Genomic DNA, 11995 nt, shown 5'->3' on the forward strand with positions numbered 1-11995 from the left:
TGAAACTACTTCATTTAGGCACATGGTTATGATTCTTTTAAACCATAAATTCAAATTTGGCTGAATTTTAATACTTGAGAATCCTGAGAGAAAAACGAAGAAAAACTGAGAATGTCTGCGTGACTGAATAAAGACATGTGAGAACGAACACACACAGTCCTGCTTTACTTTTAGGTACTTGGAATATTCTGGGTTGTTGAAATTTGAGGAAGTGACCTCAAGGAGTTCCCTTTTCTTAAACTCCTGGCATCAAGAGATCCTCCTGTCTTGGCCTCCCCAAGTACTGGGATTACAGGCATGAGCCACCCCACCTAGCCAAGGGGGTTCCCTTTTTAGCATGTAAAAGAAAGAGAAGTTTATTGTTGCTGGTTTATTTGTTTTTGTTTGTTTGTTTAACATTGGGGACTCACGTTGCTGCTTTTAAATAAAAGACAAGAAAAGGAAAAACTACAATAATGATGTGAATCATTGCTTTTCATTTGTTTGGTTTTTGCTTCGGTAAAGCATAAGAGCAGGGCCATGAGGTGGGAAGAGGGAGAGTGCGGCAGTTTCCCCAGCTGCTGGTAAGAAAAGAAAAACAAAGCTTTCCAGCTACACCATCTTCAGGCAGCCCATAAACATCTCTGTGTTACCAAGTGCTACCATCTGAACGTTTGTCCAGCCCCCTCAAAGCTCATGATGACATTTAATTGACACTGTGACAGTATTGGGAGTTAGGGCCATTAAGAGGCATTTAAGAGGTTCCACCTCCATGAAGGGACTAATGCCCTTATCTGGTTACCCTGGAGTAGGTCGCCCTGTTTTGTGTGCACATGCTCAGACATGTGTGCAAGCAATCTCTCTCTCTCTGCCCTTCCACCATGTGACAATACAGCAAGAAGGCCCTTGCCAGATGCTGGCACTAAGAGGGGGAAAAAAAGAAGTTTTTTGTCTGAGGAATGTGAGCCCCTTCAAATTATCAGGCCCAGAGCAGTCATGTCTCACTGCCCCTTGAGCTAAATAATTACGTCTTGAAGCCACATACTAGTGGTCTCTAGACCGATGCCAAGTCTCTATAAATGCCATATACTGCACACCGTAACTCACTCTCTCACCCTGTCGTTCAACAATGTAGAGCCAATCACTGATCACTGTTCTCTCTTAAATCAGTGAGAATTCCTGTCAAACAACTTTGTATCAGCCCATTCCTTTGCCTTTAAAGCCTGCCAGTAACCAAGGCCAACAGATCACTTCCCAAGGCAGCTTGGAAGTGTGTCCCATGCAGCTGTCTTTACTTTGGCTCAACTAAACACTTTTTTTTTTTTTTTTTTTTTTTTTTGGTAGAAGAGAGGTTTCACCATGTTGGCCAGGCTGGTCTTGAATTCCTGACCTCAGGTGATCTGCCCACCTCGGCCTCCCAAAGTGCTGGGGTTACAGGCGTGAGCCACCTCGCCTGGCTGTAAACTCTTTGTTCTTTTGGGTTTTTTTTTGAGACAGAGTCTCGTTCTGTTGCCAGGAGCCAGGCTGGAATGCAGTGGCACAATCTCAGCTCACTGCAACCTCCGCCTCCCGGGTTCAAGCAATTCTCCTGCCTCAGCCTCCCACGTAGCTGGGACTACAGGCTCGCACCACCACCCCCAGCTAATTTTTGTATTTTTAGTAGAGACAGAGTTTCACCATGTTGGCCAGGATGGTCTTGAACTCCTGACCTCATGATCTGCCCGCCTCGGCCTCCCAAAGTGTTGGGATTACAGGCGTGAGCCACCGCACCCGGCCAGTTTTTTTTTTTTTTTTAACTCTTTAATAAAATTACATTTTCTATCTCAGCTTCTTCCTTTTAGGTCAACAGTACCTTGAATTCAGCATCCTAGCATCTAAAACTGTGAGCCAAGACATTTCTTTTTATTATAAATTACCCAGTCTCCATGCATGCATATGTTCATTGCAACACTATGCACAATAGCAAAGACATGGAATCAACCTAAATGCTCATCAGTGACAAACTGGATAAAGAAAATGGGGTACATATACACTACGGAATACTATGCAGCCATAAAAAAGAATGATCATGTTCTTTGCAGGGACACAGATGCAGCTGGAGGTCATTATCTTTAGCAAACTAACACAGGAACAGAAAACCAAATACCACATGTCCTCACTTGTAAGTGGGAGCTAAATGATGAGAACACATGGACACATAGAGGGGAACAACACACAGTGGGACCTATTGGATGATTGGGCGGGGAGGAAGGAGCAGATCAAGAAAGATAAATAATGGGTGCTAGGCTTCATACCTGGGTGATGAAATAATCTGTACAACACCCCATGATACAAGTTTACCTACATTAAAAAACCTGCACATGTACCCTGAACTTAAAATAGAAGTTAAATAAATAAATGACCCAATCTCTGACATTCTGTTACAGCAGCACAGAACAGACTGAGGCACCCAGCCACGGATACGTAACTTCCCTTCCTTCCCCTTCCACATTTGCCACAGCTACCATCATTCATTTTGAAATCTTTCTTTTCTCTTTATAATTATTCCTTTCTTCTTGATACCCTCCCTTGCTATATGGGTATTTCTTCAGGAGAGGTGAAAAAAGAAAAGGGAGTTAAAAAAAAAAAAAAAAAAGACAAAGTAACTAGATAAATGGAGCCGGGTATGGGGCTCATGCCTGTAATCCCCGCAATTTAGGAAGCCAAGACAGGCAGATCACTTGAGGCCAGGAGTTCAAGACCAGCCTGGCCAACATGGTGAAACGCCGTCTGTACTAAAAATACAAAAATTAGCCAAGTGTGGTGGTGCACACCTGTAATCCAAGCTACTCAGGTGGTTGAGGCATGTGAATCACTTGAACTCTGGAGGCAGAGGTTGCAGTGAGCCGAGATCGCACCACTGCACTCCAGCCTGGGCAACAGAGCGAGGTTCTGTCTCAAAAAAAAAAAATTAAAAATTAGAACTAGATAAATGAAACTTCTACTCATTCTAACTAGTGTCCTGGGGCACCTACAAATATGAGCATGTTGTAACTGCTGTGTTTGAGAAGAGGAACCTGTGGGGCTGGAGGCTGGGGCAGAAACTCATTAGGGTCTGAGTCATGCCTCTGACACCACCTGCTGCATGGGTCTTTGTGCTGGTAGACAGTCCTGCTGGTGCTCTATCTTTTGTACAGCAAAGCTCCCCTAAGTTGATGGCCCTCTATGCAGCTGGCTATGCTTCAAACCCAAATATTTTGAACTCATTCTCACCTCACTATTCTCTAATTCCATTCTCTGCATGTTTGGTTCCTGGTTCCGACGCTTACTGGGTGTGTAACCCTGGGTAAGTCACTTGGTCACTGATTTTCAGTCCTATCGTAGGAAAATAGACTTGACAATACTATCTACCTCATCGGTTTGCTGTGATAATTACATAATGTACTACATGTTAGAGCAGTGTTGTGTTTTTTTGTTATATTGTTTGTTTTGTTTTGTTTTGTTTTGAGACAGAGTCTCACTTGTTGAACAGGCTGGAGTGTTGTGATGCGATCTCAGCTCACTGCGACCTTCACCTCCTGGGTTCAAGTGATTCTCACGCCTCAGCCTCCCTAGTAGCTGGGATTACAGGCATGCACCACCATGCCTGGCTCATTTTTGTATTTTTAGTAGAGACAGGGTTTCACCATATTGGCCAGGCCTGTGTCAAATTCTTGACCTCAAATGATCTGCCTGCTTTGGCCTCCCAAAGTGTTGGGATTACAGGCGTGAGCCCCTGCACCCGGCCTGGAGTAGTACTAATTACATGTTTGCTATCATTTCTATTCCTGCTCTCTAAGAGAAGACATATGGAAGGAAACAGCTCTAACTGCAGCAACATACTAACTACAGCTAGTGCTCGACTTACGACCACGGTTGGGACCGCAGACCAGTCGTAAGTTGAATAGGCTATATGTACAGTTGAAATGGTGCATGCGGAGATAGTAGTGCTGCCGGAAGCTGGTCCGCACTGTCGTACGCCCAGCTGGGCAACGTTTGCGCTGCCAGACGCGGAGCAGTTGTGGCTAGCAATTGTGGTCGTAAAGTCGAATGGTCGTAAGTTGCATAGGTGGTAAGTCGATCAACACCTGTACAAGAACCTAAAAGCTAAAACCCATTCAAACTTTTAGAAAAAAATGTTATTTTTAGTCCAAGAGAGACAAATAAAATTCTCCAACTCTCTATTCTGAAACTTTTAAATATTTTTTTTTTTTTTTTTTTTTGAGACGGAGTTTCACTCATGTTACCCAGGCTGGAGTGCAATGGCGCGATCTCGGCTCACCGCAACCTCCGCCTCCTGGGTTCAGGCAATTCTCCTGCCTCAGCCTCCTGAGTAGCTCGGATTACAGGCACGCACCACCATGACCAGCTGATTTTTTGTATTTTTAGTAGAGACGGGGTTTCACTATGTTGACCAGGATGGTCTCGATCTCTTGACCTCGTGATCCACCCGCCTTGGCCTCCCAAAGTGCTGGGATTACAGGCTTGAGCCACCGTGCCCAGCCACTTTTAAATATTTTGAATCAATCTCTTTTTTTTTTTGGAGACGAAGTCTCACTCTTTTGCCAGGCGCCAGGCTGGAGTGCAGCAGCACAATCTCAGCTCACTGCAACCCCTGCCTCCTGGCTTCAAGCAATTCTCCGGCCTCAGCCTTCCGAGTCGCTGGGACTACAGGCACGCACCACCACGCCCAGCTAATTTTTGTATTTTTAGTAGAGACAGGGTTTCACTATGTTGGCCAGGATGGTCTCAATCTCTTGACCCTGTGGTCCACCTACTTCGGCCTCCCAAAGTGCTGGGATTACAGGCTGAGCCACCGCACCTGGCCGAATCAATGTTTTAAAGATATCTAATTGTTAATTTCCTCATGACATCAAACAAAAAAATGCAAAAGAGAAACACTTATAATAAAGTTAAGCTTTTTAAGATTAATTCATGTTGGGGGGTGGTTTTGAAGCAGGGTCTTACTCTGCTGTCCAGGCTAGAGTGTATGATCCCAGCTCACCGCAGCCTTGAACCTCCTGGGCTCACACAATCCTCCCACCTGAGCCTACCAAGTAGCTGGGAACACAGGTGCACACCCCTGTGCTTAGCTAATTATTTTTCCCTTTTTTGTAGTAATGGCATTTTGCCATGTTGCCCAGGTTGGTCTCAAACTCTTGAGCTCAAGTAATCTGCCTGCCTCGGCCTCCCAAAGTGCTGAGATTACAGGGATGAGCCACTGGGCCTGATCTTAGTTTTTATTTTTTTAAGACAGGGTCTTGCTCTGTCACCCAGGCTAGAATGCATTGGCGTGGCCTTGGCTCACAGCCGCCTCAATCTCCTGGGCTCAAGCGATTCTCGCACCTCAGCCTCCCAAGTAGCTGGGACTACAGATGCACGCCACTGTGCCCAGCTAGTTTTTTTGTTTATTTTTTGTAGAGATGGTCTCACTATGCTGGCCAGACTGGTGTCAAACTCCTGGGCTAAAGAGATCTTCCTTCCTCAGCCTCTCAAAGTGCTGGGATTGCAGGCATGAGCCACCACACTCAGCTGAATTAATGCTTTTAACATATGTCTTATCCAACAAAGTAAAAAGGGCTATGTGCTCTGATTATTTATTTACGAATCTTTAATATAAAGAAGAAAACACACCTTATCATTGAAGAAACTATTGAAGACTGACAGTCCACAATCACTTCGGTTCTCATCATCTGCCACTTCATATTCTGCCTGATTGGAGACAGGGAAGAAAGGAGAAAAGTAGTTAAGCTGGTGTGGTGTGGTGCAGCCCTGCAGTTCCAGCACTCAGGATCACCTGAGCACAGGAGCTCGAGGCCAGCCTGGGCATCACAGCGAGCTCCCATCTCTTAAAAAAAAAAGGTAGTTAAGCTTCTTCACCGATAATGTTCCAAATTCTTTGACTTTCAGGATTGGTTTGATATCCTCAGAGCCACAGACCAATGCTATTGATTAAGTATCTATAGATCTTCTTTGGGAAAGTAAGGGGTAGGAGAGGGGAAGAAGTCAGTTTTTCAAAGGAGGTTAATGAAGTTTTAGAGCAATGCTTCCCATAATACTTTCTATGCCGTATTACATTTCATCCATTAAAGGTGTCCAAATAAAATAAACAGCTTAAACTGTTCTAGGCAACAGCAATTTCCAGATGTCCAAGGGACACTTGTGAAGCTAGGTCCAAAGCTCCCGGGGGAAGTCAGAACTGGTGATACCAAAGTAGGGTCATCTGCACACAAGTGCAGGGGACAGACCACAGGAGTGGGTGGTATCACCCAGGCCAGAAACCAGCAGAATGGTCAGCACACCTTGACCGATATCTAAACATGTACAGAGGATAGACCACAAAGAAGAACTGGAAAATAATTGATAAGAGAAAAAGAAAACCTAAGGAGAGGTCATAAATGTCTAGCTAAGAGAATTTCAAGAAGGAGCTAATCAATAATGTCAGCAGCCATAGAAACTCCAGCATGAAGATGCCTCACATAAAGCTACAGGGTTTTGCACGTAGCGGACCTTAAAAGAGTAGTGAAGCCAAAAGCCAGATGGCAGCTGAAGAGATAAGGCAGGAAATGAAGGCTGAAGGAAGTTGATCTACTGATCCCGTATCCTTCACAGGCCCAGCACAGCTCCATGACCATCAGCCTGATGACCCAGACAGTCCCAGCTTCACCTTCTACGTTCAAGGGCGCTGTACTCACTGTGACAAATAACAAGTATGCTGTTTACTTAAGGAACCTTTAAACTTAAGTGTGGGGATGGTGGCTCACACGTGTAATCGTAGCACTTTGGGAAGCCAACGTGGGTTGATCATCTGAGGTCAGGAGTTCAAGACCAGCTTGGCCAACACAGTGAAACTCTGTCTCTACTGAAATACAAAAATTAGCTGGGTGTGGTGGTGCATACCTGTAACCCCAGCTACTCAAGAGGCTGAGGCAAGAAGGATCACTTGCACCTGGGAGGCAGAGGTTAGAGTCAGCTGAGAAGGAGCCATTAAGCTCCAGCCTGGGTGATGGCGCGAGACTTAGTCTCAAAAATAAAAAAAACAAAAAAACACACCTAAGTGCTGGGAGTTCTGGATACCGTGTGGCATGCAATTAATGGAAGAGAAAGCAAGTCTGATCCTGCGATGGTCCTTCAATAAGCCAACCGGGAAAGCTATGGTCCCCAATTATTCAATCAAACACAAATCCAGGTGTTGCTGTGAAGGTATTTGTACACATGATTAAAGTCTACCATCAGTTGACTTCAAACGAAGGAGATTATGCTAGATAATCTAGGTGACCCTAACCTTCGCACCTAGTTGAAAGGAGTTAAGAACAGAGACGAGTCCTCCCGCTAGAAGAAATTCTGCCTGAGGACAGCAGCTTCAGCCCATTTCCGGAGAGTCCTACCATGCCCCTCCTGACGGTCCGTCTTACAGATTTCACACTTTCCTAACCAGACGCACAACTGCGAAAGCGAATTCCTTACAGTAAATGTCCTATCCATCTCCTATGCGTTCTGGTTCTCTGGTTGAATCCTGACTGATACAGACGCCATTAATTCATTCAATGATCAAGAAACAGGGCAAACAACCATGCCAGGTGCCATGAGAGGGAAATGAAGAAGATGCAGCCCCTTCCCTTGAGAAGCTCACAGAGCCTGTCATCACCTATCACAAGGATGGTCAAAGCAGTAAGCGCAGCAAAATAGCACAATCGGGCATTATTTCTGAACCTACACAGTGGCTATAGAAAAAGCAAAAACATAACCTATTACTGCAGTCAAATGGCTGTCGCCTCATAGCGATAGGTAACATGACACTATCAGAAGACTAAAAAGAAATAGAGTTTCAACAATGCAGTTTAGCTATTTTAACATAAGGAAGAACAGCAGGTCCCGAAATTCTTAAAATATAGCAGCTTGGCAAACATTACCCACTGCATGAAAACTTATACCCAGGTTCCATCCGAGAACTGAGTAGGCATGCCCCACCACATTGGAACTCTGGCTTCAAAAAGAACTGGCCAGGCGCAGTAGCTCACTCCTGTAATCCCAGCACTTTGGGAGGCCAAGGCAGGCAGATCACCTGAGGTCAGGAGTTCGAGACCAGCCTGGCCAACATGGGGAAACTCCATCTCTACCAAAAATAACAAAAATTAGCTGGGTGTGGTGGTGCATACCTGTAGTCCCAGGCTATTCGGGAGGCTGAGGCAGGAGGATCCCTTGAACCTAGGAGGCGGAGGTTGCAGTGAGCTGAGATCATGCCATTGCACTCCAGCCTGGGGGACAAGAGCAAAACTCCATCTCCAAAAAAAAAAAAAAAAAGAAGAAGAAGAATCACCTTATTCTAGCAACAGTGCCAGAAAGGAAAGGACTGGGAGAGATCTGGGGGAAGGAAGCAAACAACAAAACAGCTGCAAATGTTTTTCTGAAAGAATATATGATAAATAAACATATATTTTCAAGTTCTTCAAAAGCTGTGTTAGAGGAAAAACAAATTCAAACTCAATGATATAAGACATACCATATATGTCTGCATATAACAAGTGCTCCATACACATTTGCTGATACAACTGGGACAGACCAAAGCTGAGAGAAGGGTCATAACCTGGTACAAAAGTAAGAGCATTTTTCTGTTACATTCTCCCAATTTTCTGTTGGTCACTTGCTTCTGAATTTCATAGTTTTGAAGTTGTAGGCTTGCCAATGGTATCCATAAAGATTTGGAAACACAAGATTTCTTTAAGGAAATCACAGTAAATCTCAAACAGGATACAGAGGAATGTTAGAAAATTTATTGAACACAGTAAATTGCATCCAACATGATCATTCTTCTTATACAAACTTTATCCCTTCCGTAGGCTTCTAGGTTAAAGTGTTTTTAAGTTCAGAGCATTGGCCAGTTGAGTGCAGAAAGGACACTTTTCAGGTGGCTGAACAGGCATTGCCATCTTAGTCTGTCATCTTCATACAAATTAAAGCCCCAGTTTCAAAGTCATTCAGTGACAACATGTGATGCTCCAACACTTGACATGTAATTCTACACGAAATACCACTTTATACTAACGGGGTTTCTGTACTAAAAAGACAATATGACACCAAGACGCCAGTCTATCCACTCCTACATCACTGCCCAGGTCTAGTTTTTAAATTTTTAAAAGCTCAAGATTGGGTGGGCTGCTCAATATAGAGATAAGCTGCTTACCACTGCATCCAAGAATTCAATGTGCCTCTTTAGGGTGGGTTTGGTATCACAGAACTGCCTGAAGAGAAGTCTTCCTATTGGTTGCTTGTCACAAAGACTGCTATAATCCTTTTCTGGGTGAAGAAAAGGGATGAGAAGCAAACAAATACAATCATTACAATCCACCACATGCTGTTCTAAGACTGTTTTCACAATATTTCTTCTTCTTCTTCTTCTTCTTTTTTAGACAGAGTCTCCTTCCTCTGTTGCTCAGGCTGGAGTGCAGCAACCTCCACCTCCCAGGTTTGAGCAATTCTCCTGCTTATCTGATAAGCATCTAATACTAGAATATATAAAGAAATCTTATACCTCAACAACAAAAAGACAATCCAATTTTTAAAATGAATAGAAGATATGAACAGACATTTCTCTAAAGGTTTACAAATGGCCCATAAGCATATGAAAATATGCTCAACATCATTAATCATTAGAGAAATGCAAATCAAAACACAGTAAGATACTACTTCATGCGCATTGGGATTAGGAAAAGTGGGAAAGATGTGAAGCAACTGAACACGTGGCTGATGGGACATAACGCGGTGCAGCGGTTTGGAAAAGAGTCTGGTGTTCCTCAAAAAGTTAAACACGGAATTACCATATGACTCAGCAATTCTACTTTTCTTTGAGACAGAGTCTCACTCGGTCACCCAGGCTGGACTGCAATGGCACAATCTCAGCTCACTGCCACCTCTGCCTCCCGGGTTCAAGCAAATCTCCTGCCTCAGCCTCCCGAGTAGTTTGGATTACAAGTGCGTGCCTCCACACCTGGGTAATTTTTGTATTTTTAGTAGAGATGTGGTTTCACTATGTTGGCCAGGCTGGTTTTATAACTCCTGACCTCAGGTGATTCACCTGCCTCGGCCTCTCAAAGTGCTGAGATGACAGGCATTGAGCCATCACACCCAGCCCAAAAATTTTTGTAATTTTAGTAGAAACAAGATTTCACCATGTTGGCTAGGCTAGTCTTGAACTCCTGACTTCAAATGATCCACCCGCCTCAGCCTCCCAAAATGCTGGGATTATAGGTGTGAGTCACCATGCCCAGCCAACAATTCTACTTCTGAAGACATACACAAAATAAGTGAAAGCAGTAACTCCAACAGATACTTGCACACCAACGTTCCCAACATAATTCACACAGCCGAAAACTGGGAACACCCCAATGTCCATCCACAGATGAACAGATAAGCAAAATGTAGTATATCCATGCAATATCCAACTTAATGTCACTCATCTGTACACTTAAAAACAGTTATTTTTGTTACGTATATTTTATCATGATTTTCAAAAGCCTCGCACATAAATACTCATAGCAGCATTATTCGTAGTAGCCAAAAGTAGAAAACTACTCAAATGTCTATGAACTGATGAATGGATAAATAAAATGTGATATATCCACATAACAGAATGTTATTCAGCAACAAAAAAGAACGAAGTACTTTGACAATATTATGCTAAGTAAAAAAAGCCAGTCACAAAAGACCACATAGCACGTGATTCCCTTTTATGTGAAATGTCCAGAGCAGGCAAAGACATAGACAGAAAGTGGATCTGGGGTTGCCCAGCTCTGGAGGTACAGGGGGGAATGTGGAGTGACTGCCAATGGGCGTGTCGTTTCTCTCCGGGGTGCTGAAAATGCTGTCAAGTTTATTGTGGTGACAGTGTCACAACTCAATATATTAAAAACTACTAAATTATATACTTTAAATGGATAAGTGGCATGGCGTATGAATTACATCTTCAGGAAGCAGTTGTTTAAAAAACTTAGTGGAGTTAAAACAATGGGGGAGTTAAAACAATGAGTGAAATAATAGCTCCTTTATGCCACCTGCAACTCATTTTGATAATTACTTCAACTTTCTTTAAAAGGAACCACAAGAGTATTAAAGGAAAGATGAATTGGTTTGTAGAAATAATCTTGGAATAAATGTGTCCTGCCGGGTGCTGTGGCTCACACCTATAATCCCAGCTCTCAGGGAGGCAGAGGCGGGAGGGCAGCTTGAGCCCAGAAGTTCGAGACCTGCCTGGGCAATATAGCGAGACTCCGTTCTTTTAAAAAATAAAAATAAGGCCGGGCACGGTGGCTCAAGCCTGTAATCCCAGCACTTTGGGAGGCCGAGGCGGGTGGATCGCGAGGTCAAGAGATCAAGACCATCCTGGTCAACATAGTGAAACCCCGTCTCTACTAAAGATACAAAACATTAGCTGGGCATGGTGGCACATGCCTGTAATCCCAGTTACTCAGGAAGCTGAGGCAGGAGAATTGCCTGAACCCAGGAGGTGGAGGTTGCAGTGAGCCGAGATCGCGCCATTGCACTCCAGCCTGGGTAGCGAGCGAAACTCCGTCCCAAAAATAAAAAATAAAATAAAAAGGAATAAATGTGTCCTTCCTACAGATAACACAAAGCTCAGAAGCCAAGAAGAAAAAGACTGACATATTTGTCTCTATAAAATACTAAAACGTCTGTATGAAAAAAGACACCGTATGCCAAAGGGAAAAAAAGCAAATTTGTAAGATATATCCACATTGGATATAAAAGGATAACTTCTTTTATACATAAAGGCCTTTTACAAACAAATTAGAAAAGAGGGTGGATCACAAGGTCAAGAGATCAAGACCATCCTGGTCAACATGGTGAAACCCCGTCTCTACTAAAAAAAATACAAAAAATTAGCTGGGCATGGTGGCGTGTGCCTGTAATCCCAGCTACTCAGGAGGCTGAGGCAGGAGAATTGCCTGAACTCAGGAGGTGGAGGTTGCGGTGAGCCGAGATC

General features: G+C 43.8%; 1 protein-coding gene across 7 annotated transcripts in view; it reads right to left on the reverse strand.

The window, feature by feature from the left end:
• Positions 1-11995, reverse strand: part of GRK4 (G protein-coupled receptor kinase 4) — a 64295-nt gene that overhangs the window by 41482 nt on the left and 10818 nt on the right. For all 7 annotated transcript variants that reach the window (XM_037733392.1, XM_017514289.1, XM_017514288.1 and 4 more), the window contains 2 exons: positions 9182-9294; positions 5632-5709 (listed from right to left, as the gene is read on the reverse strand). In XM_037733392.1, the coding sequence (XP_037589320.1) occupies positions 5632-5709; positions 9182-9294 (191 nt within the window). The remainder of the gene's footprint in view (positions 1-5631; positions 5710-9181; positions 9295-11995) is intronic.

The sequence above is a fragment of the Cebus imitator genome, unplaced genomic scaffold (assembly GCF_001604975.1).
Source record: "Cebus imitator isolate Cc_AM_T3 unplaced genomic scaffold, Cebus_imitator-1.0 Scaffold522, whole genome shotgun sequence".
Taxonomy (NCBI): domain Eukaryota; kingdom Metazoa; phylum Chordata; class Mammalia; order Primates; family Cebidae; genus Cebus; species Cebus imitator.